Source organism: Anastrepha ludens, chromosome 5, assembly GCF_028408465.1.
Source record: "Anastrepha ludens isolate Willacy chromosome 5, idAnaLude1.1, whole genome shotgun sequence".
Lineage (NCBI taxonomy): Eukaryota > Metazoa > Arthropoda > Insecta > Diptera > Tephritidae > Anastrepha > Anastrepha ludens.
In genome coordinates, this window is record NC_071501.1 from 110,728,225 (window position 1) to 110,753,163 (window position 24,939).

Here is a 24,939-nt window from a genome sequence, read left to right on the forward strand (position 1 = left end):
AGGTTATAGAAGTGACCAATGTACGGTTTTGGAGTATAAGCTGTTAAATTGTTTGCTATATGTGTTTCATTTAGTAATATAACAGAGGGGTTGTGTTCTTTAATTAATATTTCAAGTTCAAAATAGTTATTTATGTAACCGTTATGTTCCATTGAAGGACAGTTAACATCATGAAGAGAAAAGAAAAATAGTGTAAGGATTTATGTTTCCATGAGCGAGGGGATCTGTGAGGGGGGAACGGTAGATGGGGAAGGCGCAGAGGCGGGAGGCAAATTAATGTCAGGAGATGAAGAAAGGGAGAGAGGAGAGAAGGGAGGGGAAGGAGAGTTATTTAAGGAAGATACTGAGGGAGATGGAGTATAAGAGCAGTCTGTAGAGATTGTACGGATGTTGGTATTAGATAAGGTGTTATGGCTTGAAGTTTTAACTATAATCTTGAGGTTGGAGTCATTTGAGGTTAGCTTGTTTTGATTTTTGGTGAAATTTGCATTTAAAGAATCGATGTTGCTGGTAGCAGTTACATTTGCGTAAGAAAATGGTGAAGGAGTAGTAGGAGTTTGAGACTTATATAGACTGATGGCTTCTCTCATGGAGCATTTGTGAATAGTTTTAATTTTGAGTAATTCTTTAGATTGGACAAATTTTGGACAGTCATTAGAAGAAGAAGGATGTTCACCACCGCAATTAGCACATTTAACTCTAGTACAATCAGAGGGGGAGGAATGGTTAGAGGGAAGATTGCAGATCACGCAAGATGGGTTGTTGTTGCAGCGTTTGGTCGTGTGACCTAGCAGCTGGCAATTTCTGCAGCGCATGGGATTAGGATAATAAGGACGGATATCTAGTGTTCGCCAGGCCACTTCAATACGACTAGGCAAAGTGTATTTATCGAATGTCAGTAATAAAGCGCCAGTAGGAGCCCGCGAGCCATTGTTTAATTTGGTGAATTTGTGAACTGCAGTAACGCCTTGATCTTTAAGACCATCAATTATTTCCTCATCGGCAAGTTGGCAAATGAATGGAGCATATATCGTCCCCTTTACTGAGTTAAGAGAGTCATGGAGTGAAAATACAACAGCACCAGCGCCAGGAAGATATGTAGTTGACAAAAATTTTTCGGCAATTTTTTGGCTTTTTACAAGTATTAGTAGACTACCATCTCGAAGAGCTGTGATTTTGTTAACGTCTTTACTAATAGTTTGAATACCTTTGCAGACAGCAAAACAAGATGTGGATGAGATCGGCTTAGTGTCATCCTGAGACTTTAAAACGAGATATTTAGGATCATCCTTCTTGGTTATAGGTAATTCCGGGAACACATCCAGAGTTGAGGTTATCGGTTTTTTCCTTTTGCTTTTGGGAGATGAGGATAAAGGTGCAAACCTATTATCCCCCAGCTTGTTGGCCCCGGGGGGCATTTTGATGGAATATTACGTTTTTTTCAAAATAATTTGTAAGTTTAAAATTTTAAATGAAATACAAAAAAAGCACGTGGAAAAAATTTTAAAAAGCAAACTTAGGTTGAGTAGCGCAGAACAGAAAGAAGCACAGTATAGAGCACAAACGAATTAAATGCGACCGTACGGTTTGACAGCTCAGTAACGAATCTATTTTAAAATAATTCATTCACAAATATTTTTCGTTTCATTGCAAGCAGATATTTATTTATAAATGTATGTATGACATATCTGTTGAAATTCAAAATGTTGTTATCCGACAGAGTTCGGTCATTTTTTTAATAAATGAATGAGTTGGATTTTTGTTTCGGATACAGAAGTTGACATAAGTCGGCAAAGGTTTTGATTATCCTGCACTTGAAAATAAACAAAAATGATTATTCTATGTGTTCCAATATTTTCTTTCACTTCATAACTTCCTTCACTTCGAAATAAACAAATTTTTTTTTTTTATATTATTTTATAAAGGTTTACATAACAATAAAATTGTTATATAAACTGATAGTAGTGCAGCGCTAGCATCGGAGGCTTTCTGCTAGAACAAAAATTATTATTTTAATTGTTCCTAAAAGGCTAAGACTACCGTTCCGATAGCAATAAAAATAAGCCCATTTGGGGGCAAACTAAAGATCGAAGGCATAAAAAGCATCTGGCTGAGATCCTCAAAGTCTGTTCAGCAGTAGAGGCCGCTACAAGCGTACGACTGTATGGGATTAAAGATCCAAAAATATACTATTCTTTAATATAAAATTCCAGGACCAGTTTATTTTCCCAGCTTGTGAGCAACCCTAAAAAATTGCTAAAGCAGTGGAACAAAAGCCTATTTTTCCGTAACGATCAAGGAATAAGTTTTAAGAACTATGAGCGCATTTCGAATGCATGGTTCCTTAATCGAGAAGGTGTTCTGCTTGTTTGGTTGTCGCCCTCGTAAGATCAAACGGATACGATGGAACGGAAAAGGTAAGAAAATCTTTGAATCTTGATATTCTAACTAAAGCTGTGATGTATTTATGACAGATAGGGAAATTTCCTCGCCAAGTGCTGTAGTGGATTTTTTAGCATCTCGTTTCTTTGCGTTCACACCACGACGGAAGTGTAGAAGCACCTAACCAACGATCGTTTCGATGAATGCTTGAAGCACCGGTACGAGTGTTGCACTCAGTCACAATATTAAAATTATGTTTGAAGGTTTTAATATAAGGTTTCACACCCTGTTCAGGAACAACAACCTCTATGACAAAGCATTCACTAAAAGGCTAAGACTAACCCCGATGTCCAGAGCCCGAAGTTCCTTAAATTAGATTCCATTATATACATTAAAGATTTTGTGGTTGAAGACTTAACATCTATCTGAACCTTGTAGCAGATATGATCCGCCCTACTCTTTGTTCAGCAAAAACCGCACGGCTATTGGTATAAAGAAAGTTCAATGCCGAAGTCACATGCAAATAATAAATAGCAATCCGGGTATCATGTAAGAAATAGTTGTAGGGCAGCTTTACCCCAGCATAGAAAGAATTTTAAATTGGAAATAATTCATGTAAAGGTAGTTTGCCTGTGAGTGCGGCAGCGTTAAACAAGCCAATAAAGGAGTTCGAGTCACGTTTGTTAATTATAAAAAAATATTTTCTTCGAATCCAAGCATCGTTAGACATTTCCATGATTATCAGTTCTCCGCTACGCTACTGCTACTCCCGGCTGGAGACCGAAGTTCGAAGTTAGCAGAATTTCCCAAAAATCCATGGGAAATGGCAACAAGAATGTAGGTAGGTAGGTAGGTTGGGTGGTTGTCGTAAAGACACACTTAGACCTTTCGCAGGTCCATTGTGATACCACTGGAGTTTATCCTTACCCTACGTGTTACTTTTCAAACCGGCGGAAACTTTAATAAGCAAGCAGAGCTTCGTTAGTTTTAGATGGGCTATGTCCGCTACATCGGTTAAAAATACTATATCAAGAGTGCGCAGCCTTCTCATAGCTAAGCTTTCGCACTCACGTAAAAGATGTCTGATTGTTTCCACTTCTTCTGTATTAAGGCAGCTTCTACAGAAATCGAAGTACGGGAGTCCTAACCTTCTAGCGTGGCTGCCTATTAAACAATGACCAGTTAATACCCCTAGCATTTTTCTTATAGCTTCTCTGTTAAATCTTAACACGATCTTCGATCGACCGCTGTTCCAGTTCGGCCATGTCTGTCTGCTTAGTTCGCATGTTGTGAGGTTTTGCCAATTTGTGTTTACCTTTTTGATGGTTTCCCTGTCTATAAGTAATTTACAAGTGGTATAGGCATGGGTATCAGCACCTTATCCGGTTGAGATCGAGCGTTGAACCGGTTCGAGCAAGTTCATCCGCCTTGCAGTTTCCTGCGATGTTCCTGTGGCCTGGTACCCAGATAAGGTGCACCTTGTAGCGCTTAGATACGTCATCTAGTAGTTTAAAACATTCTAGAACTGTTTTTGACGAGTGTGTTTTTAATTCCAGCGCTTTTATTGCTGCTTGACTGTCCGAGTAAACGAAGACTTCATTTGGGGATAATACTCTCGTTTTTATTACCGTAAGTCCTTCTTTTATGGCAGTAACTTCCGCCTGAAATACACTTAAATTATCAGGTAGGCGAAATTATTGGCATACTCCGAGTTTATCGGAGTAAACCCCTCCACCTACTTTGTTGTTTAGGTTTGAGCCATCTGGGTAGATGTTTATATAATTTTTCTTAACAATAAGTCCGTTATCAAATTCCTCTTTAGGAAAAAATACTGTGACAAAGGATTTATTTAAGTTGATGTCCTTGGTTTTACAGAAATCCGTTGTGCCAAGAATGCAGAGGAATTTTTCGAAAATTGAAAAGTGTCCTCTTTGGTTCGTTCTGAGTAGGCCGATTTATCTTAGTCTGAGAGCTGCTTTGACAGCTGTTTGCTTACCGAATTGCTCTAATGGTAAAAGGTTAAGCATAATATTTAGTGCCTCTGTGCATGTGGTCCTAAGGGCCCCGCACATGCAAAGACAGGCCATTCTTTGTATATGTACCATGGTTCTTTTAATGTATAACTTATTTAAAGCCCGCCACCATACTAGTATGCCGTATCTTAGGATTGGTCTGGCAATTGCTGTGTAAAGCTAATATACGATAAATGGGGAAAGACCGCAACTTAGTCCTATCAGCTGCCTTCCAACTTAGTTTTCTGTCTAGTATTAGACCTAAATAGCGGGCCTCATCACTAAATGACAGAGCCGCTTCACCTAGAGCCGGGGGAGCTATATTTGGAATTTTATGTTTCCTGGTAAATGAGTTCAGTTTTATTGGGGTTGACGCTTAGCGCATTTGCTTTTGACCAGTTTTCAACCGTATTTAGTAAATTTTGCATGACTTCTCTAAGTGTATTGGGAAATTTCCCTCTTAGGAGGGGGGACAGCACACCGCCTTGAGGTGTTCCTCTGCTAACTTTTTTCTTGATCTTTGAGGTCCCTAGGGTTGCGCATTAACACCGATAACAATGTCAGCCTTGAAATCCAACGAAGAATCTCTCTTGCCAACAAGTGCTACTTTGGACTAAGTAGGCAACTGAGCAGTAAAATCCTCTCTCGACGAACAAAACTAACACTCTACAAGACTCTCATCATGCCGTATGGCGCAGAAGCTTGGACGATGACAACATCCGATGAAGCGACGCTTGGAGTGTTCGAGAGAAAGATTCTGCGTAAGATTTTTGGACCTTTGCACGTTGGCAACGGCGAATATCGCAGACGATGGAACGATGAGCTGTATGAGCTTCACGACGACATAGACATAGCGCAGCGAATAAAGATCCAGCGGCTATGTTGGCTGGGTCATATCGTCCGAATGGATACAAACGCTCCGGCTTTGAAAGTATTCGATGCGGTACCAGCTGGTGGTAGCAGAAGAAGAGGAAGGCCTCCTCTGCGTTGGAAATATCAGGTGAGAAGGACTTGTCTTCACTTGGTGTGTCCAACTGGCGCCGGTTAGCACGAGAAAGAAACGACTGGCGCGCTTTGTTAAACTCGGCCAAAATCGCGTAAACGGTTATAGCGCCAATTAAGAAGAAGAAAAAGAAGGGTTGCGATCACAAATCTGCTCAAGAGCATGTTTTTGATGAACTCAACCAGAGCGCCAGAGATCCCGAAATCCGTCAGTGCCTTTATTATGGAATCCGGTTGGATGTTGTTGAACGCGCCCTCGATATCAAGGAAGGCTACCAGTGTGAATTCTTTATTATAAATTGACTTCTCGATTTCTGTAACAAGTGAGTTAAGTGCTGTTTCAGTAGATTTCCCTTTACAGTGCTCATGTTGTGAGATGCTAAACTTATTAGGGCTGATGGTAGCCTTAAATTTTATCTTCTATTTATTATTAACAAGAATGTTAGTACCTATTTAAAAAAATCTCTCTAATTGCATACAATTCATTGAGCTTCTTTAAGTGCTGATTCCGAAGCAAAAATAGTATTATTATTATTAACACGACCTGAACTTTTACATATACATATGAACAACTGCCATTCAACGCCTGTGATCGATGACTGATTGATTCTTTTATCAACTTAACAAAACAACAATTGACAACAAGTGCGCTTTGTTCAACTGGACCAAAATCACCTGAGCGGTTATTGCGTCAATCGATAAGAAGAAGAATATAATATAACATAGGTATTACAGCACAACTCAACATAACGAGGCATAACATAACATTAATAACATATAACAACAAAACATAACAAAGCACAATAAGACATAACACGACATTACATAACATGGAACTACAAAACATAACAGAGCATAATAAGACATAACACAACATAACAGAAAATAACAGAAAGTAACCAAAATCAGTTAAGCAGTTTTCGCGCGAATAAAAAAGAAGAAGAACATTATAAACATAGTATAGCATAACATAATACAGCATAAATTAACACAACATAACTAACGTAAAACAACAAAGTATAATGAGACACAACACAACATTATAGAAAATAACGTAACATAACTAATCTAAAACAACAAAGCATAACAAAGCACGCTAATACATAACACAACATAACAGAAAATAACATGGCATAGCATAACAACCATTTCTGGCAAGCCTTCAATGGATATTACTGCAACAAATATTACAAATTTCCACATCTTTTTTCTTTGAAGTTCTTTCTATAATTGTTATGGTGTCTGCATTGTTTTCAAAATATTTCCATTTGAATAGTTACGAGTTTGCAACATTTGCTTCAAGCTACATTTTATTAAGCGGGTGATGCGAAAGTTCAAGCATAGCAATGCAATATTACTTTTGCTTCGAGCTTAATTTGTTAACAACTTAAACTACATATGTATCTGCCCAAACTATGAGTAGCTGAAAACTAACGGTCGTCAGATCCGCAACACAAACTTCTCTGCACTACAAAAGTATGCATGTATGCATATACAAACGCGTATACTTTTTCTGTGCTGGTAGCTCGTATCTATAAATGTCTTCTATAGTTGTTTTGCGAAATCCGAAATAACTGCAAAATCAATAACAACATGCAGCAGTAGCTGGGCCAATGAAGCAAGCAAACAAAAGTCAGGCAATCAGCCACTTATAGGCAATAACGACTTCCAGCAACAAATCCATTTTAAGCAAATCGGCCCTAGAGCAATGGCTGGCAAAAGTTTTAAACTTTCACTTTACTTTACAGCAAGTAAACTACCGAAGCGCGTGTGTATGTATGAGTGAGTACATATCCTGTGTTAATTTCGCCTCCATATACTCACTCATATGCAGGCAAGTTGGTGGAATTTTTAGTAAAAAATGTGTGTTTGTGTAAGTTGAGAAAGAGTAAGTTCAGTTCGTTAAAAAGAAGAAAAAAAACAGAGAAAATCACAAGGGAAACAACCACTGAACGACGCTATTCGACGCTTTAGTTCAAAATTTAACTTTTGCGATGCACCATCAATCGACAGCTGAGCAACAATAAAACTGGGAATGGTGGAATGGAAAATGGAAGATAGGCAAATAGTGTTTTAAGCAATTCTTTTGAGAAAACACTTCTTTTTACAACTAGGTACTTAAAGCGTCAGAGAAAGTAAAATTCGGAGGAAATCAATAGATGAGAGGGATTATTTTGAAAAGTAACAAGTCCCAATTTAGTGGACCTAAACAATTAGTATGTAAAAATTAATTGTGTAAAAAACTATATTTTTCTACGAAGGTACACATTCGTAAAAACATTAATATAAAATCGTAAATATTGGATGAACGAATATGAATATGAATATTAATATGGAAATGAGGGCGAATATGAATATGAATACTCGTATGAATATGAATATGAATACTCGTATGAATATGAATATGAATATGAATATGAATATGAATATGAATATGAATATGAATATGAATATGAATATGAATATGAATATGAATATGAATATGAATATGAATATGAGTATGAATATGAATATGAATATGAGTAAGAACGCTGAATATCACTATGAATACGTGTATGAACTAAAATTTGCAAATAACTAGTTGACGGCTTCGATAGCTTCGGTAAAATTATATGAAAATTTCTGATGAATATTTGCATAAGGCATTTAAGCCTTCAAATATCCGATTAAAATGGATTTTCCTGGATTTCCAAAGAAACTCAAATTGAACCAAAACCATGAATATTTTCCACGAAAATTATCCTAATGATATTATACCATAGATCAAATTTCTCTGAGTAAATTTTAAGAACTTCGAACCACTCTAAGAACAAAATTGAGACGTGCTAGTTTCAAACTTTATACAAAATTTGCAAGAACTCGGAAAATTTCCATCGAATTTCGAACTTTCTACTCAGAATTTAAAAAAAAAATTTCAAATATGCAATTTTATAACCTATTAAATTTTGTCATAGTAAAGTGCAAGTTTCAGACTGATTTTTGAAATTTTTACTCGGGTGCGATCTTGTGTATTTTCTCTATTTAACTCGTACCACAATTTTTTTTTGATTCACTTGAAATTTGCTCTTTATTATGTCAACACTCAATGATCTATAAAACTGCATACCTGAAATTATTCTAAGTAAAAAGTTTTAAATTTTTTTTATGGAAATTTGCCGAATTTTTACAAATTTTATAAATAGTTCGAAATTTTGCTTTATATGGTTCTTATTGTAGCATGAATCATATTTTTATAAAAAAATAATTGAAATGGCAAAACACTTAAATAAATAGTCAAAATCCATTAATATGTGGTATACACTATCTATTGGCGCCGACAATATGTGAATAATTATATTTGAAAATAAAATAGAGAAATAATTTTTAAACATTTTCTGCACTTACTGCCATATCGAAATTTGAAGCACTTTTCATATTTTTAAATTTTGCAGAAATGCCCATTCTTTACATTAACATTTTTTTATATTTTTGCACCAACATACATATATGGCTCTGTCTCACAAACTCCCATGCATTTCGCTGGCACGCCCGCATTTGGCGCCAAAAGCTTTTCTGTTTGCGTATCCCGCTGAATTTACCAACAACGTCAGTTTGTTGCTGATTCTTATCCACACTGTTTGTTGCCCTCATTTTCACTCTTGTTTAAAAAGGCGCAGATTTTTCATTGCTCTCCCTGCTGTTGCTGCTGCCTTTCCTCATATACTCACACGCACATACATATGGCTTCCCGCGCTCCTACACCTACTCTTAAACTGAATTTGCTGTTGTTGCTGATTATTATTTCCGCATACCACATCCCTCTCACATTATAATGCATTTATGTGTCTATGTAGTCGTGCTAGTGTATTTCAATTTTGCCTTCTGTTGCTGTCATTAATGTTGATGAATTTAATTTTTCACATTTTCACTCTGATTTCATTATAGAAATAACGCGAGCGCGAGCGCGCGCTCGTACCCTTAAACGTTCAAGCTCAACAATTACACTTAATTGCTTTTAATGAATGTGCATGCTCGCGAGTGTGTGTGTGCGTGTGTGCATGTGGGTGATGAAACCTATATCAACCCAAAATTGCATCTCCACCTGTGCTCTACATTTCACTCATCGTTTGCATCAAGCCAGCATTCACCCACCGACTTTCGTGTATTTTACTGTTGTTGTTGATCGTTTTGTGTTCGCACTTTTACTCTTCTGGCTGCACTTTATTAATATTTTTGCTATCATTTTGATGTTCTGTTACCGGAAATGATTATTTAATTACACATCTCACATCTCACTCCGTTGCTGCACATTTTGAGGCAGCCCCAGCATTTATCGTAATTTAAGACTATGAAATTACATTCATGCCATCCCCTTTTGCCCAGCAATGAGTTGCAATCCAATTACAAAATTGACACCTTTGTGAATGTGTTGCCGCATTGCGTGCGTGCAGATTAATAATGTATAAGTGACATTTACATTCGCCACTAACTGTTTTTGCGGGTTGAAAGGATTACGGGCAATAACAATGCAATATATAATAATTAAGACAGTGAAGCCATTTTTGATTAACTTATCGTACGCATGTACAGTATTGACCAAAACTAAAGCACCCCGCATACAGAATTTCTGAAAATTCCAAATAATCTAATAAAAACCACTTAAAATACTACATAATTTTGTGCCATGTTTTTCTTATTTATTTAGTATTAAGGTCCTCGCCTTATTTGAAATGGTGTTTTTGGTGTTTCTACAAAACTTTTTGGGTGTAAAAAGGAAAACAAAACAGATTTCTTATTTTTTGTTTTCAGTATTTTATTATTATTATTATTTATAGCAGATATATAACCGTAACTTAATTAGCACACTGCCTACTAGGGCCTTGAGTGCATAATTTAAATATGGTCTGATATATTAATACATTTCATATAATTATATATTTTAATCACATTGTCAAAAGTAACATTATTTAACAGAATAGATGGTACCATAGTTCCGGTGGTTAGTGTTGGACGGAGGATGTGTTCGATTGAGAGATGCACTCCAGAAAACTTACAAGTACGGGAAGGAGTGCCGAGGCGAAGATGTTCGTGTGTTAGTTTAGTATGACCGAGTCTCAGACGTATGGAAGTTGTGATCTGGTGCTTGGAAAGGGATGTTGGGAATAGGGACTCTTTACAATCAAGATTTATAAGGATGTATAGATGATTAAATTGAGACCAATTAACCTTTTTCAAGTGGGATGAATGGAAGTTGATAGTTTAAGGATGTCTTTCAAAGAGAATGTCTCGAAAGTGATGGAGGGCTTGGAATATGTATGGATGCTGCATCAGCAGGGATGCCTATGTAGCTAGATATCCATAGAGTCTTTATTTTGTTAGGATATTTTATTAAGGGGTTATATGGGTTTCGTCGAGTAAAAAAAAGCCTATTTTCAATATTTTTTTTTTCTATGTAAAAAATTATTTATTTAATTCAAACTTTTTTCTGTCTTATAAAGAATAATTTCTGAAATTTTCAACAAAAAAATTAAAACTCCTCCATTGTAACGTCATTTTCGGTGACCCCTCGAAAAAAAGGTGCGTCCGCGTTGTCAGCATAACTCCTGACAGGCTCATTAAAAATGAAAAAACAAAAATAAGTGCTTTAGTTAAGAGCATAAACTCGTGCTTGAACGAAGGAGAGAAAAAAAAAGTAAAAATTGGAATTTTGGCAGACATTTTTGCAAGAAAATTAAAATTTCGGTCAAATTTGCTTGAAATTTTTTTTTTTTTAAATAGTTGTAATTGAAGAAAAACAAAATCCTTCATTCAAGCACGAGTAAATTGTATTTCGAACACCTGTGTAAAATTTCATCAAAATCGGTTGAGTAGTTTTCGAGAACATTTAACAACCGACTTTGAAAACACGGTTCCGAGAAAAATGCGTTTAAAGTTTTGAGTAACAATAAAAGTGGCTTGGAGCGCACACATTTTAAAGGCTGTATCTCCGAATTTATTATTCGAGTCGACTTGAAAATTTTGGATAATATTTCTGAGAAGTTGTAGAAATTAATAAGCAAAAAAAAAATTTATCGATTTTTTGAACCAACGAAACCAATGTAACCCCTTAATTTATCCCTGATACGACAAACGATCTGATTATTATTAAAGATATTTGTTATCGCTAGACAGGCAGACAAGCTGTCTGTACATATTAAGAATTTTCCCTTATTATTTGTTGCATACTCTGACGCTTGAAGGATAGCCAATGCCTCGGCAGAAAAAATTGGGCTATTCGAAGTCAACCAACTATTGGATATTAGGCTTCCGTCAGTCTCTACCACAGCAAAAGTTGTACTATATTATGTACGTGAACCATCTGTGAAAATCGTTACCCAACCCTTTAAGGACTGCGAATGAATTATTTCCACAAAACGTGGTATAAAAACTACTGCATTTGTATTAATTTTATTTAGTGATAGATGGAAAACTAGCTTCAGCTAAAACACACTTGATAGGAGACGTTGGGAAGGCGTTAAGACTACGCCTGACCGCTGAATGACAAGGAGCATTGAGTAGGTTTAGATGCTGCTTGGCACACCAGCCGTAAACGGGTAGACAGAAATCGATTTTAGATAATACGAGGGAACGAGTAATAATGATAAGTCTGTTTTGATGTATACGAAGGTTCTTTGGTGGCAAATATTTAATAATGTTCAGCCTGGTGAAAAGGATGGTTCTTAGTGTTAAACAGTGGAGTTTAAAAGTGTGCTTATCATCAAAAATTTCACCAAGTATTTTAAAATTGGCCAATTGTTTACGCTAAGGCTTATACGTTGACAATTATGCTTTCGGCATATATGTAGTACCTTGCATTTGCTATAGGTCAGTGTAGTCCCTGAGTATTGCCCCCAAGCATTGAAATCATATATCAAGTTGATGAAATACCTTTCCACTGTTGAATAATCTTCAGACTTAGTATAAAAAATAGCATCATCAGCATAAATACGGAAGTTAATTGATTTGAATTTGCTTGCTATTTTGTCAAAGGCTATTGAAAAGAGTACAACCGATAGTGGTGAGTCTTGTGGAATCCCATTTTTCAAGGAAAAAGGGGTAAGAAAATTCGCCATTAACTTTGACTTGAAATTTGGTCCTATACACCAGGTGGATAATTGCTCTAAAATGACAGAGCTCCGATACGGTCGAAAGCCTTTTCGAAATCGGTGGATCAAATAGTAACGTGTTTGAAAGTGCATCAGTAATAAAATGTTGAAGAGCGAGTAGACAGTCAAGAACGCCGTGTTATCTTTTGAAGGATACTGCAATATTTTATTTTCTGATCCATTATTAAAAAATAAAAAAAAAAAATTTTGACCATACAATGTTCGTTCAAAAAGTTGTCAGCCTTCAAAAAACGGTATCGACATGAACCATGGACACAGATATAGCCGGTTCTACTGAATGGATTTTAATGAAATAAAATTTAAATGACGTAGAATTGATGTTGTTATCGTATGAACTTTAAAGTAAAAAACGTATCAAAAAACTGTTTTTCATAGCTTTGCCTAGTTAAAAAAAGAATTTAAAGCGATGCTACAATATATTTTTTTCTAATCAAGTAAAAAGAGAATTAAATTTTCCAGCTTGCGCTAGGACCATTGGAAATTAAGGGTACAAAATAATATTTTAAAACAGGGCAAAATGTCGTGGAGAGAAGAAAATACCTGTGTTACAACCAGACTGCAGCAGATAGTGCATTTCAAGTAAAGGAGTAGAAGACTTAATTGACGACACTGAACGCCAAAAAATATTTAAATATATTGAAAGGAACTTAGTCTGCAATGTTATGAAATTTGGGTTTAACACTGAGAATTGGGGTGAAGTGTGTTTTGTTTCTAATGGTAGAGGCAGGGCACATATAGGTGTGTGGCAGTAACTGCCTAAAGCCTAAAGACCGACCATTGTGGTAATATCCCATGCCTACACGAGATGCTCCTGCTTTTCACCGAAAATGGCGGATCTAGATAGCCAAACTCAGCAAATAGATAAAAAAAGGTTAATAGATTTGCTTAACTTTTCAATAGAGAACATCTCTTCTACACTCTCCTAGGCTGGGTGTATTTTTTCATAAATACTGCACAAGTTGTAGGGACGAGGAAGAGGAAGAAACAGTAGAACATTGCCTTTGTATTTGTCCAGCTTTAGCTTGGAATAGAGCAACGTTGTTAGGAAACACTCTTTCGGCTCTCTTACGAAACTATCCGGTGTTGGGATTAAACCTGTCTTACGCTTCATAAGAGTTCCATATGGTTCTATGATGAATAAATACTTAGGTTAGCGTAGTCCACAGTGGCACTACAATGGATCTAGGTGCCTAAGTGAGTTGGCTATTCTAAACGGACTGCCACAAAAACCTAGCCTTTAAAAGACGAGCAGTGGGGGTCGAACTGTTCAATTGACGACCAGTGAGGAAGCCATTTATTTCGCCCAAAAAAGAAATCAAAATTTGAGTTTGCTAAATCCCATCTTAATTGGCGAGTTCAGAAATGAAAAACTGTGTTGTAGCCTGATGAATGCATATATAGTGTAAAAGTTTCAGACGGCGAGTAGAAAGGCAAAACAAACAACTATTTAATAATTTAATTTAAGATTTTGGTATAGCGTCGTAACTATTAAATATGGCGGGTGAAATATTTAGGTTTGGGGATATTTCTCTGCATAAAGAATCGGGTATAATAGATCGGTTTATGGCTACGGAGATTTTTATAGATGTATATCTGCCGTATGCTGTGGAAGAAATGCCAATAGAATGGCGGTTGCAACAGTATAGCGATCGTAAACATTTCTCTAGGCACCGTAAACGGTTCCCTGATGGGGAACTTATGGGGGAGAGTGTGAATTTGAAAATTAACAGAGAAACTTGTATTGGGTAAGGGAATAAGTTTCCGCCCTCGTAAATGAGCTGTCGCTGCTGATACTAATATATTTTTATGTTCGCCCCAAATATATACAGATTTGAAGGTGTATATGTGAAGTCCCGATCGCAGTAGTTGGCATTCGTTTGAAGCGTAAAGATCCTTTTACATCTAACGAAATAAATGTCTACGTTCACTTCTTACGAGAGCATCGCAAACTGGCTCATTGAATGGATCAAGTTAAAAGAACTCCAATTTTTCGTCAGAGGAATCCGTATGCTGCCTAAAAGATGGAGTAAAGTTATAGCTTCCAATGGCGCATAGGTACTTCACATAATATCATGTATTATTTAATTCTTAAAATAATTCGTAACTTTGGCTTAGAAAAGAAGGAAATTTATTCCCTTGCCCAATACAACAAAGAAAGCACAGCTTGAACTGATAAGGAAGTCTGGTGCAACAGAGTCCCGAAAGTTATTCATAACTTTGCTTTGAAGTTTTTCGTGGCCTTTCTCCCTAATACGTTGCTGAAGCTCAATCCGTGCGTCGAACTTTTTTAATAAGTCACGAAATCGTACTTAAAGTACCACCATCTGCTTCGGGTAAATCAATTAAAATCTTCCAAACTTACTCAACGACTTCGAGCCGACATAAACAAACTTTCCAAAAAAGTTATTCATTTGAAAAATTTAAGCGTAATTGCCCGATCCCGCCAAGAGTCTAATAACAAAAACGAACTTCAAATCCGTTCATTTTCACCTAAAATTTTACTACAATAATTTTTTGTGCTCAATAGAAAAATCAGGCATTTGAGGGTTAAATAGGATAATTTAGTGAATTTTGTTGCCTAGCATGAGAATTTACGCCTTAAAACAGAAAACCAAAACCAAAAATTTCTTATTGACCTATTCAATACCCGAATAGTAGTGAATATTCTTCAAGTTGAAAATCCATTAAAAATAAATCGAAAAAAAATTTCTTTACAAAATTTACGAATTTTTTGCTTTCTTTTTTCATGCATTTATTTCATAACCTTCGAAGTAGTCACACCGCGCAGAAATACCAAAAGTATATTACAAGGTGGCGCAAAATTACCATTATTATTATATAGTCACATACCAATGCTCCCACTACCAACAACACACACTTCTTTACTCATTCTCTCCTTACCTCTCGTACTTATATTCTCACATCTCTTCTTCACGTTTCTTAATTTGCTCCCTTATTAACTGATCTTTAACATTATCTAAACCAATCTCCTCTTACGTAACAACAACAACATTTTGCACTCTCTCCCACCATTAGTTTTAAGCTCTTCCTTGTTAACTTAGTTGTAAGAATTGTGCAATATTTGAATCAATTAATAAAGTTACCGTCAAAAGGAACGGATCATTATTATATAATTATTAAATATTTTTTTCCTAAATACATAAAAAATTACATTGGGTGATGGACAATTATTTTTTTTGACCGGTTCGTCCTCCATTGCTTGCTTTTGTGTATATACAAAGTGAAGTGCAAAATAAACAAGATTGGCGTCATAAAAATATTTTTGATGGTGCCATCTTTCTAATAAGTAAGTGCGTTGGAAGTTATATCCATTGCTGACTCCCAGTGAAAGCTTGGTGGCATTCGGTTGAGTGGAAGCGAAGTTATTGCGTCAAAAGAGTCAGTATGTTTGCGTCATCGATACAAAAATGAGTTTCGAACAAAGAGCTAATATTAAATTTTGTTTTAAAATCGGTAAAACGTTTACCAAAACATTTGAATTGATGAAAAAAAGTTTATGGCGAGATTGTATATCTCTTGCCAGAGTTTATGAGTAGTTTATATGGTCCAGAGATGGTTGTGAGGACGTAAATGACAATGAACATACGGGCCGCCCAAAATCAGTAGTCACCGAAAACCCCAACGAAATTGTTAGTAAATTTATCAAAAATTAACCGAAATCATAGTTGAAATTCATGGAATCGGAGTAGAATTTTTCCTAATCTGTATTTCCTAATTTGTATCTGATGATAAAAGGTTGTTTTTCCAAAACCAACCTGAAACTAAGTGTCAAAGTGCCCAGACGAGCCACCACCCAAAAAACGCGTTTGGAGAAGTCAAATATCAAGTCGATACTCATTTGTTTTTAAGGTTCCAAGGGAATTCTCCTCAAGGAGTTCGTGCCAACGGACCAAAACGTGAATGCAATTTTCTATCTTGACGTTTTGAAGCGTTTGTTGCATCGCATCCGTCGAAGTCGCCCTGAATACCGCGAAGGAGGAAGCTGGCGTTTATTGCATGATAATGCACCATCTCATCGATCGGCTCTTGTGACTGATTTTTGACGTGATAACATCTTATAATTCGATTTAGCCGGCTGCACGCACGAAAAAATGTGTCGTTACCTTGCTCATTAGTGTTACCTTGCTTATTTGTCGTCACCTTGCTCATATGTCGTAACCTGGCTCATTGCCGTTACCTTGAATGAACTGCAAGCGAAAGCACGGAACGAACGACAAAGCAAACGAACGGCAACGTTCGACATCTTGCTCTCTCCTACTTAAGTGAGCGTATATATGTATGTATATGCGCATATGTACATATATAAATTCACGTATTTGTATTTGCATATGCCTTCTTATTGATTATTATTAATTTGATTTACTTGAAGAATTTAAAATAAAACCAAGTTTGTTAATAATACCTGTTGTTTTAATGTTATTATTATTAATTTTTTTATTATATATGAAAGAAAAAATGTATGGTAATATTTACCACATACCTTATAAGATATGTTGTATACTAATTTATGTATATAAACATGCATATACATATACAATTTCGCGCAATTTTCAAAAAGAATAAATCTATATCGCACCCTAAATACAAAAGGGTCACAACTCAAAATGTACTTCTGCTCAAATATGAACGAGACGTTATCAATAAAACGGTCCGCGGATGACATATGGCAAAAATAAATTTTTTGTTTTTTGGTAGGATTGTTACAAGCTTACATGGCAAATTTCAGCGTGATATGTCACATAGTTTGTTTTCTGTGTTACTGTAAACAAGTCAAGCTCGAGTGTGGAAAATTTTGAGTTGTGCCCCTTTTGTATTTAGGGTGCGATATGTAAAGATGCATACAAGTCATATGGACATATCAAATATACGAATCTATTCCGTACGCAAGCAAATGTAAGCTAATGTGCTTGAATTGCAAGCGAGAGCGCGGAACGAACGACAAAGAGCACAATCGGCCCCCGCGTTCGGCAACGTTCGACATCTGGCTCTGTCCTACTTGAGTGAGCATATATATGTATGTATATGTATGTATATGTATGTATATGCGCATTTGTATATAAATTCACATTCTTGTATTTGCATATGCCTTCTTCCTGTGTGCATGGTAATGAACCATTTCTCTGTTGAGAATAGGACGATGATAGAAAAAGTAGGAAATGAAAGGGAGTGTTTCGAGTGTAAAGTGTCTTGAAAAAGGCAAATCGTTGATGGTGCCTCTTAGTGTTGTTGACTTATTAACGTCTGATGCACAATCGAAATTGAAGATATCTTTCATGAATTTGATAAATGTGTAAATGTAACTTGACCTATTCCATTGCAATTCCATTTGCCTCCTCCTCTATATCCATACAAAATATCTATCAAACAAATAAAATTAACTAAATAACGTTGTCACGTTAAACTATCGTCAGTAAACCGACTTTACAGACAACCTCTGTTTTTTTATTATATATGAAGGAAAAAATGTATGGTAATATTTACCACATACCTTATAAGATATGTTGTATACTAATATATGTATATAAACATGCATATACATATACAATTTAGCGCAATTTTCAAAAAGAACAAATCTATATGTAAAGATGCATACAAGTCATATGGACATATCAAATATACGAATCTATTCCGTACGCAAGCAAATGTAAGCTAATGTGCTTGAATTGCAAGCGAGAGCGCGGAACGAACGACAAAGAGCACAATCGGCCCCCGCGTTCGGCAACGTTCGACATCTGGCTCTGTCCTACTTGAGTGAGCATATATATGTATGTATATGCGCATATGTAGGTATATAAATTCACATATAGTAGAAGCCCGATTGCACTTAGCGAAAAATTGCACTTTTGCGAATTTCTCCTGTGGATCGAGGAATACCTAGGGAAAAATATTTTAACTCTATGCAATGCAATTAATGAGCTCAAAAGGTAGATATTCAAGAAAAATGAACACATATTTATTGAAATTAATACAAAGAGATCAATGGGGAAGGACATATGAGTGTGTGCTCCAAAATTCAATTATTTTTTTTGGAAAAACTTTGTTATTTTCGATTGCGTTTTCTCCTAACACTTTTCAAGTGCTTTTGATCGGATATCATGCAAACAAGCGATCTGATTGAATGACAGTACATCGTTCTGTTCACCCCATTTCAAAATTGTACTGACACAGCCAAAAATCGATTCATGCTGGACTTTTTCGGTTGTTTCTTCTTGAGTAGTATCTTCGGGTTCATTGGCTTCACTCTCACCTTGATCTATTCCTAATTCCAAAACCCAATTGCGGATTTCATCTGTGTCTGCTTCACCCACATAGTTTTCGACCATCTCATTTAACCGTTGTAATCCTCCAACAAGAAGGGGGTCGTCAATTTCGATATCCAATGGCATATCGTCTGGATTAGATTCAATAATCGCGTCAACTGTTGGGCTTGTACCCAATACGCTTTTCCAGCATTTAGCGATCGTTTCAGGGAGCAATTTCCCCCATGCTTGGCTCAACATGATCACGGCGGTTTTCAAATCAATTTTCTTCAATAGTTCATGTAATGAAGAATCTTTTTCACTAGTTATGGTTTCCATTAGCAATGTTTTGTATTGAATTTTTGTCAAGTTAATAACACCTTGATCCATTGGCTGTAAAATCGCTGTGCAATTGGCCGGAAAATACATCACTTCGATCTCACCACAAACTAATTCTTCTTCGGGCGGATGAGATGGGGCTTGATCCAGCAAGTGTAATGCTTTGGGTGGAACATCATTTTCTTTGGCGAATTTTTTCACTTTTTAGACAAAATTATCAAAGAACCACTTTTTGAAAATATCCCGCATCATCCAAGCAGTCTTGTTGCTAGCATAATTCACCGGTAGACGAAAATTTTTAAAACAACGCGGATTCATATTGTAGATTTGCCGATCGTTAATGGTTTTATTTTGTGGCTGCCATCACCATTTGCACACAAAAGAACACTGATTCGATCTTTTGAAACTTTGTTGCCTGGAGCACTCTTTTCATCTTTCGAAACGTAGGTTTTATTAGGCAAATTTTTCCAAAAGAGCCCCGATTCATCAGCATTATATATTTGTGATGTTACATATCCTTTTCCAGCGATTTTCGCCGTAAATTTTTCCTTAAATGGCTCAATGGCTTCTGGATCACAAGATAATGATTCACCAGTCCGAAGCGTTTCTTTAATCGCGAAAACCATCCATCACTTGCATTGAATTGTTCTCCTTCCTTTTCTATTTCATCAAATATTTTTAATGCTTTACTTTCAATATCAAGCTAGAAACAGGAGCATTTCGTCGCCGCTGATTCATGAAAAACTGGTACAAACGCTTCTCGAGCTCTGGATGATTGCTAAACCGCAAAGTTTTCCGTTTATTTCCAAGTGAAAATGAATTGTATGCATTTTCTTTTAATGAACGGGATTGTTTTTTTATTCGGCAAATCGTTGCGCAATCAACTTTGTATTCGAATGCAAGATCTCGTTGTTTAACGCCTTTTTAAATTTTTTGGAGAATCTCATCTCTTTCTTTCTATGTAAGAAAATGTAGATTCTCTTTCACTTTCCCCATGATTTTATTTGATGAAAGCAACAAAAAAAATGATTCAAACTCCGAACGATTGTTTTACTCTCAAGAACCAGCTTGAAACTAACGCGTGTTGAATGTCACAAACGATTCGATGCCATATTTTATGATATCAGCGCTACAATTTTACAGTTATTTGTAAAAATCAAAAATCACAAAGCGTGAGAACAATGTTTTTGGTCGCAATAATTCCGAGAACCATAACTGTGCATAGCTATAAAGCTGTGTCTTCGCGCGTGATGAACGCAAATACATTGCCGTATTAAGTAAAAAATTTCTTCGAACAAGAATTCTTTTGCGCCCGAAAATTGCAATTTTTTATTGCTCTTTTCGAGTTTTCTATGGACTCAAAATCGAATTGTACTTTCCGCGAAATTGCAGTTATCGGTATTGCACTTATCGGGCTTCTACTGTACTTGTATTTGCATGTGCCTTCTTCCTGTGTGCATGGTAATGAACCATTTCTCTGTTGAGAATAGGACGATGATAGAAAAAGTAGGAAATGAAAGGGAGTGTTTCGAGTGTAAAGTGCCTTGAAAAAGGGCAAATCGATGATGGTGCCTCTTAGTGTTGTTGACTTATTAACGTCTGATGCACAATCGAAATTGAAGATATCTTTCATGAATTTGATAAATGTTTCGTAATTTTTCACGTTTGTGTAAATGTAACTTGACCTATTCCATTGCAATTCAATTTACCTCCTCCTCTATATCCATACAAAATATCTATCAAACAAATAAAATTAAAATTTTGTTTTGACGTTGTCACGTTAAACTATCGTCAGTAAACCGACTTTATAGACAACCTCTTTTTTTTTGACTAGAAATCGTATTTTAACCACCGTATTCACCTTATATGGCTCCCTGTGACTTCTACCTATTCGGAAAATTGCATTTTTCCATGAAAGAGAACGTTTTGCGTCTGTAAATGCAATCCAAAGGTACCGATATCCTGAAGGACATTCCGGTCAATAACCTAAAACACTCTTTTGAAAAGCTTTTAGATCGCGCAGAATAGTGTACCGATGCCAGAGGGGACTATTTTGAATAAATAAACTCGAAGTTATCAGAACATAGCTGCTGTCGTTTCCCTTTTACCTCAGTCTTGTTTGTTTTAGACTTCCCCTTGTAGTAGTTGTTTAATTCACAAGTGTGCAATACGATTAACGTACGACGTCATTTGCAAAAGTTATAAATCTTCCGATAAGTTGATTAATTCCGCGCCATTTTTGTATTACACCAACTTATTTTTATTATCATCGCATAGCGCGAGATCGGCCTGAACAACGTTGCCTTTTTTGGGTCTCATACCTTTCTAATGATTTGTAAGAGCGATTTGATTTAAAAAATTCAATTTCAAAAATATGAAATATACTAACGCGCACACAAAAATATTAAAACAGATCATAAAAAATTTAAGAACGAATTAAGTCACTTTCGAGATTGTGAAGCAACTCACTTCACTCGCATTTCAACAACTTCGCGGATTTGCTCATAAATTTACGCTTTAAATCTTAAAATGCATTTTATCAGCATTCACTCAAATACATATATGTATAAGTATGTGTATATGCGTATGTGTATGTGCGTAGGTACTCTTATGGTAATGCGATTGTCAACTGTCGCCCAATGACACATTTTAAACCAGTCAATATTTTTCATTGTCAATTTAATCCAATAAGCAGTGAGTAACTTCCGCTTCGGCTTCGACTGAGCTCCGAGCACCGACAGCAAACAAAAGTAATTCAAAACAAATAAAATTTGTTGGCTGAAGAAATGTCTTACTCGATTGCCACAACAAATGCGCACACATACAAGCGCGCATGCTGAAAATATGTTACATAAAATAGTGCATATATGTGACTATGTATGTGTGTATATATTTATGTATGTATGCGCATGTAAATTAAATACGTACGCACGCATAATAAAGTTAAAGGATAATCCAGTTGGAAGTCTACATACAAATATGCCATTCAAGCAAAGAGAAAATAAACGCTTTCACTTGTGTGCGTGCGTACGTTACTATGTTCGTATGTATGCGTATATGTAAAGAACACAACCAACCAATTACCTCTACCAACCGATAGCAAACAAGTAGGTGGTTTTTTACTACCGCTTGTTGTTATAGGCACATACATGCATACACACACAAATCTGAGCACTCGCACGCACTGTCGTCGCAATAGTCGTTAATATCGCCTCATTGTTGCCTTTTCCTAGCATTTATAGTTCTATGAGCACGAGCTTGGCATGTATGTATGTGTGTATGTACGCACACATTGAATAAACGTAGATATGCATGTACGTGTGAATGCCTGCTTGGATGAGTGTACGTTTAGTATACTTAAATGCGCACTTACCTTGCAATTTGTTTGAAATTAAATTTACGTCTCGGTTTCTTGCTCTTGCCTTCGCCGCGTCCCTTCTTCCATATGTGCGTGCGCCAAGCCGGATCTTGGTACTCAAACGATGGCTTCAAATAATACAAAGCCATTTCCTGATGGAAGACAGGCGTTATCGAGCCAGACATAGGCGGCACAATCCAAATCCAATCAGCTGGACAGCCATTGCTGGAAAAAATGCAAATACTTACATATGTATTAGTGTAAACATTGTAATGCAGAGCAGCAGAAAAATGGAAATGCAAGTAAAGCAAATAAAGCAATAGAAATCTCTAACAAAAACAAAGGCAAGCAGCAGCGGTACTAATCTCCATGAGATCCATTGAAATTTTATGGGATTGAGGTTTCCAGAGAAGGGGAAATATAAATAAAAAGACTACCTACGAGTAAAATAAAATCAATAGTAAATAGCAGATGAAGGCTGCTAGAGTTTTTCATTAAAATAATGGCAAGAGACAGAGACAATGTCGCCATTGCAAGTGGTATGAAAGTTGTTTCATTTGTATGGAGTAATGAAAAAACATTTTCTCTAAACTAAACTTGATGTCGCAATGGCATATACTCTATGATCCGAAAGTACCGAGAATGTTTAAATAAAACAAAACAGAGTTAAATATCAGGTTATCAAATTTATTTTATCTCCTTCAAAATATGACCCGTCTGAAGCAACACGCATGTGCCAACGTTTAACCCAGTCCAGAGCGCTCCCAGAAAGTCTGTATACTGGTGGAACGAGGAGATCAGCACCCTAAGAAGCGAATGCAAAAAAGCAATGCGCCTTTACCAAAGGAATTATGGGCTGGCAGAACACTACAGGCTCCGCGAGAACTATAAAAAGAAGCGGAAACAATTAAAGAAAGCCATTAAAAGCTGCAAGGCAGCCAGCTTTAAAGAACTGTGCCAGAATGTAGACGAAAACCCGTGGGGTGATGGTTACAAACTCGTTATAGCCAAGGTCAAAGGAGGTAGAGGACAGGCGCCAACTTGCCCCATTCTTTTAGAAAAGATTGTACAGACACTCTTTCCAAAGCAAGGCATGCAACCAAGCCAGACCCAGTTCCACGTAGCAGAAAATAGTGTCACAATCAGTGAAGCAGAGGTGATTTTGGCAACGGAAAGTTTCGGCAATGCTAAGGCCCCAGGACCTGACGCCATTCCGAACAAGGCGCTGAAGATCGCTATCAGGCGCAACGCAAAGCCATTTGCAGAACACTTCACCAAGTGTATAAATGAAGTCATGTTTCCGAAAGTATGGAAGAAGCAACAACTAGTCCTGCTTCAGAAACCAAATAAGCCAACGGGTGACCCAAGTTCTTATCGGCCACTCTGCACGATAGATACTATAGGTAAAATCTTGGAGAAGCTAATCTGCACGCGCCTGGAACAGCACCTGGAGGAAGTGCCGGCCGAACTATCCGAACATCAGTTTGGTTTCCGAAAAGGTCGTTCAACCATCGACGCCGTCAGGAGGGTGACAAACATTGCAAGTAAGGCTATTGAGGGTGACATGTGGATGCATGGTGATAAAGAATACTGTGCAGTTGTCACTCTGGATGTCAAGAACGCCTTCAACTCGGCATACAGGCCCCATATTATAAAGGCTCTTGAAGGAAAAAAACGCCAGCATACTTAGTACGGGTTATAAACAGTTATATGTCGGAAAGAGTACTTCTGTACAATACGATGAAGGTCCTAAGAGATATGCAGTGACGGGCGGAGTACCGCAGGATTCTGTACTGGGCCCGATGCTATGGAATGTATTATATGATGGGATGCCGCAACTCCCAATGCCGAGGGAAGTGCAAATAATAGGATACGCAGACGACATTGCATTGAACATAGCCGCCAAAACAGATTCTGACTATTGGCAGCGAGGCAACAACAAAGGTCAAACAATGGCTAACGGCGGTTAAACTCCAGCTAGCAGGGCAAAAAACAGAAGCAGTTCATTACGAGTATAAAAAAGTTAGAAACGACCACACTAAACATTGATGGGTTTAACGTCACAACACAGGCGGCACTACGATATTTGGGTGTAATGATCGATGCTCGACTAAGCTTTAGGGAGCACATTAAAAAAGCATGCGGAAAGGCAGCCATGGTGACGGCGGCACTGTCAAGAATTATGGCCAACATCGGTGGTCTTACTCAGAGTAGAAGAGCGCTCCTGGCTAAAGATACCCAGTCTACCCTCATGTATGCAGCACCCATATGGGGTAAAGCCCTGATACAGAAAACATACGTTAAAAAGGCGGAAATAGTTTTTAGACTTATTTCTCTTAGAGTTGCCTGTGCTTTCAGGGCAGTGTCGTTTGAAGCAGAATGTGTCATATCGGGTATCATGCCACCAGATATAATGGCCTCTGAACTGGGTAGAGTGTACG

The 24,939-nt window shown here is 36.9% G+C and overlaps 1 protein-coding gene across 1 annotated transcript in view; it reads right to left on the reverse strand.

The window, feature by feature from the left end:
- Positions 1-24,939, reverse strand: part of LOC128865338 (nitric oxide synthase) — a 189,876-nt gene that overhangs the window by 53,604 nt on the left and 111,333 nt on the right. The window contains exon 9 of the mRNA XM_054105556.1: positions 22,514-22,723. Within this exon, the coding sequence (XP_053961531.1) occupies positions 22,514-22,723 (210 nt within the window). The remainder of the gene's footprint in view (positions 1-22,513; positions 22,724-24,939) is intronic.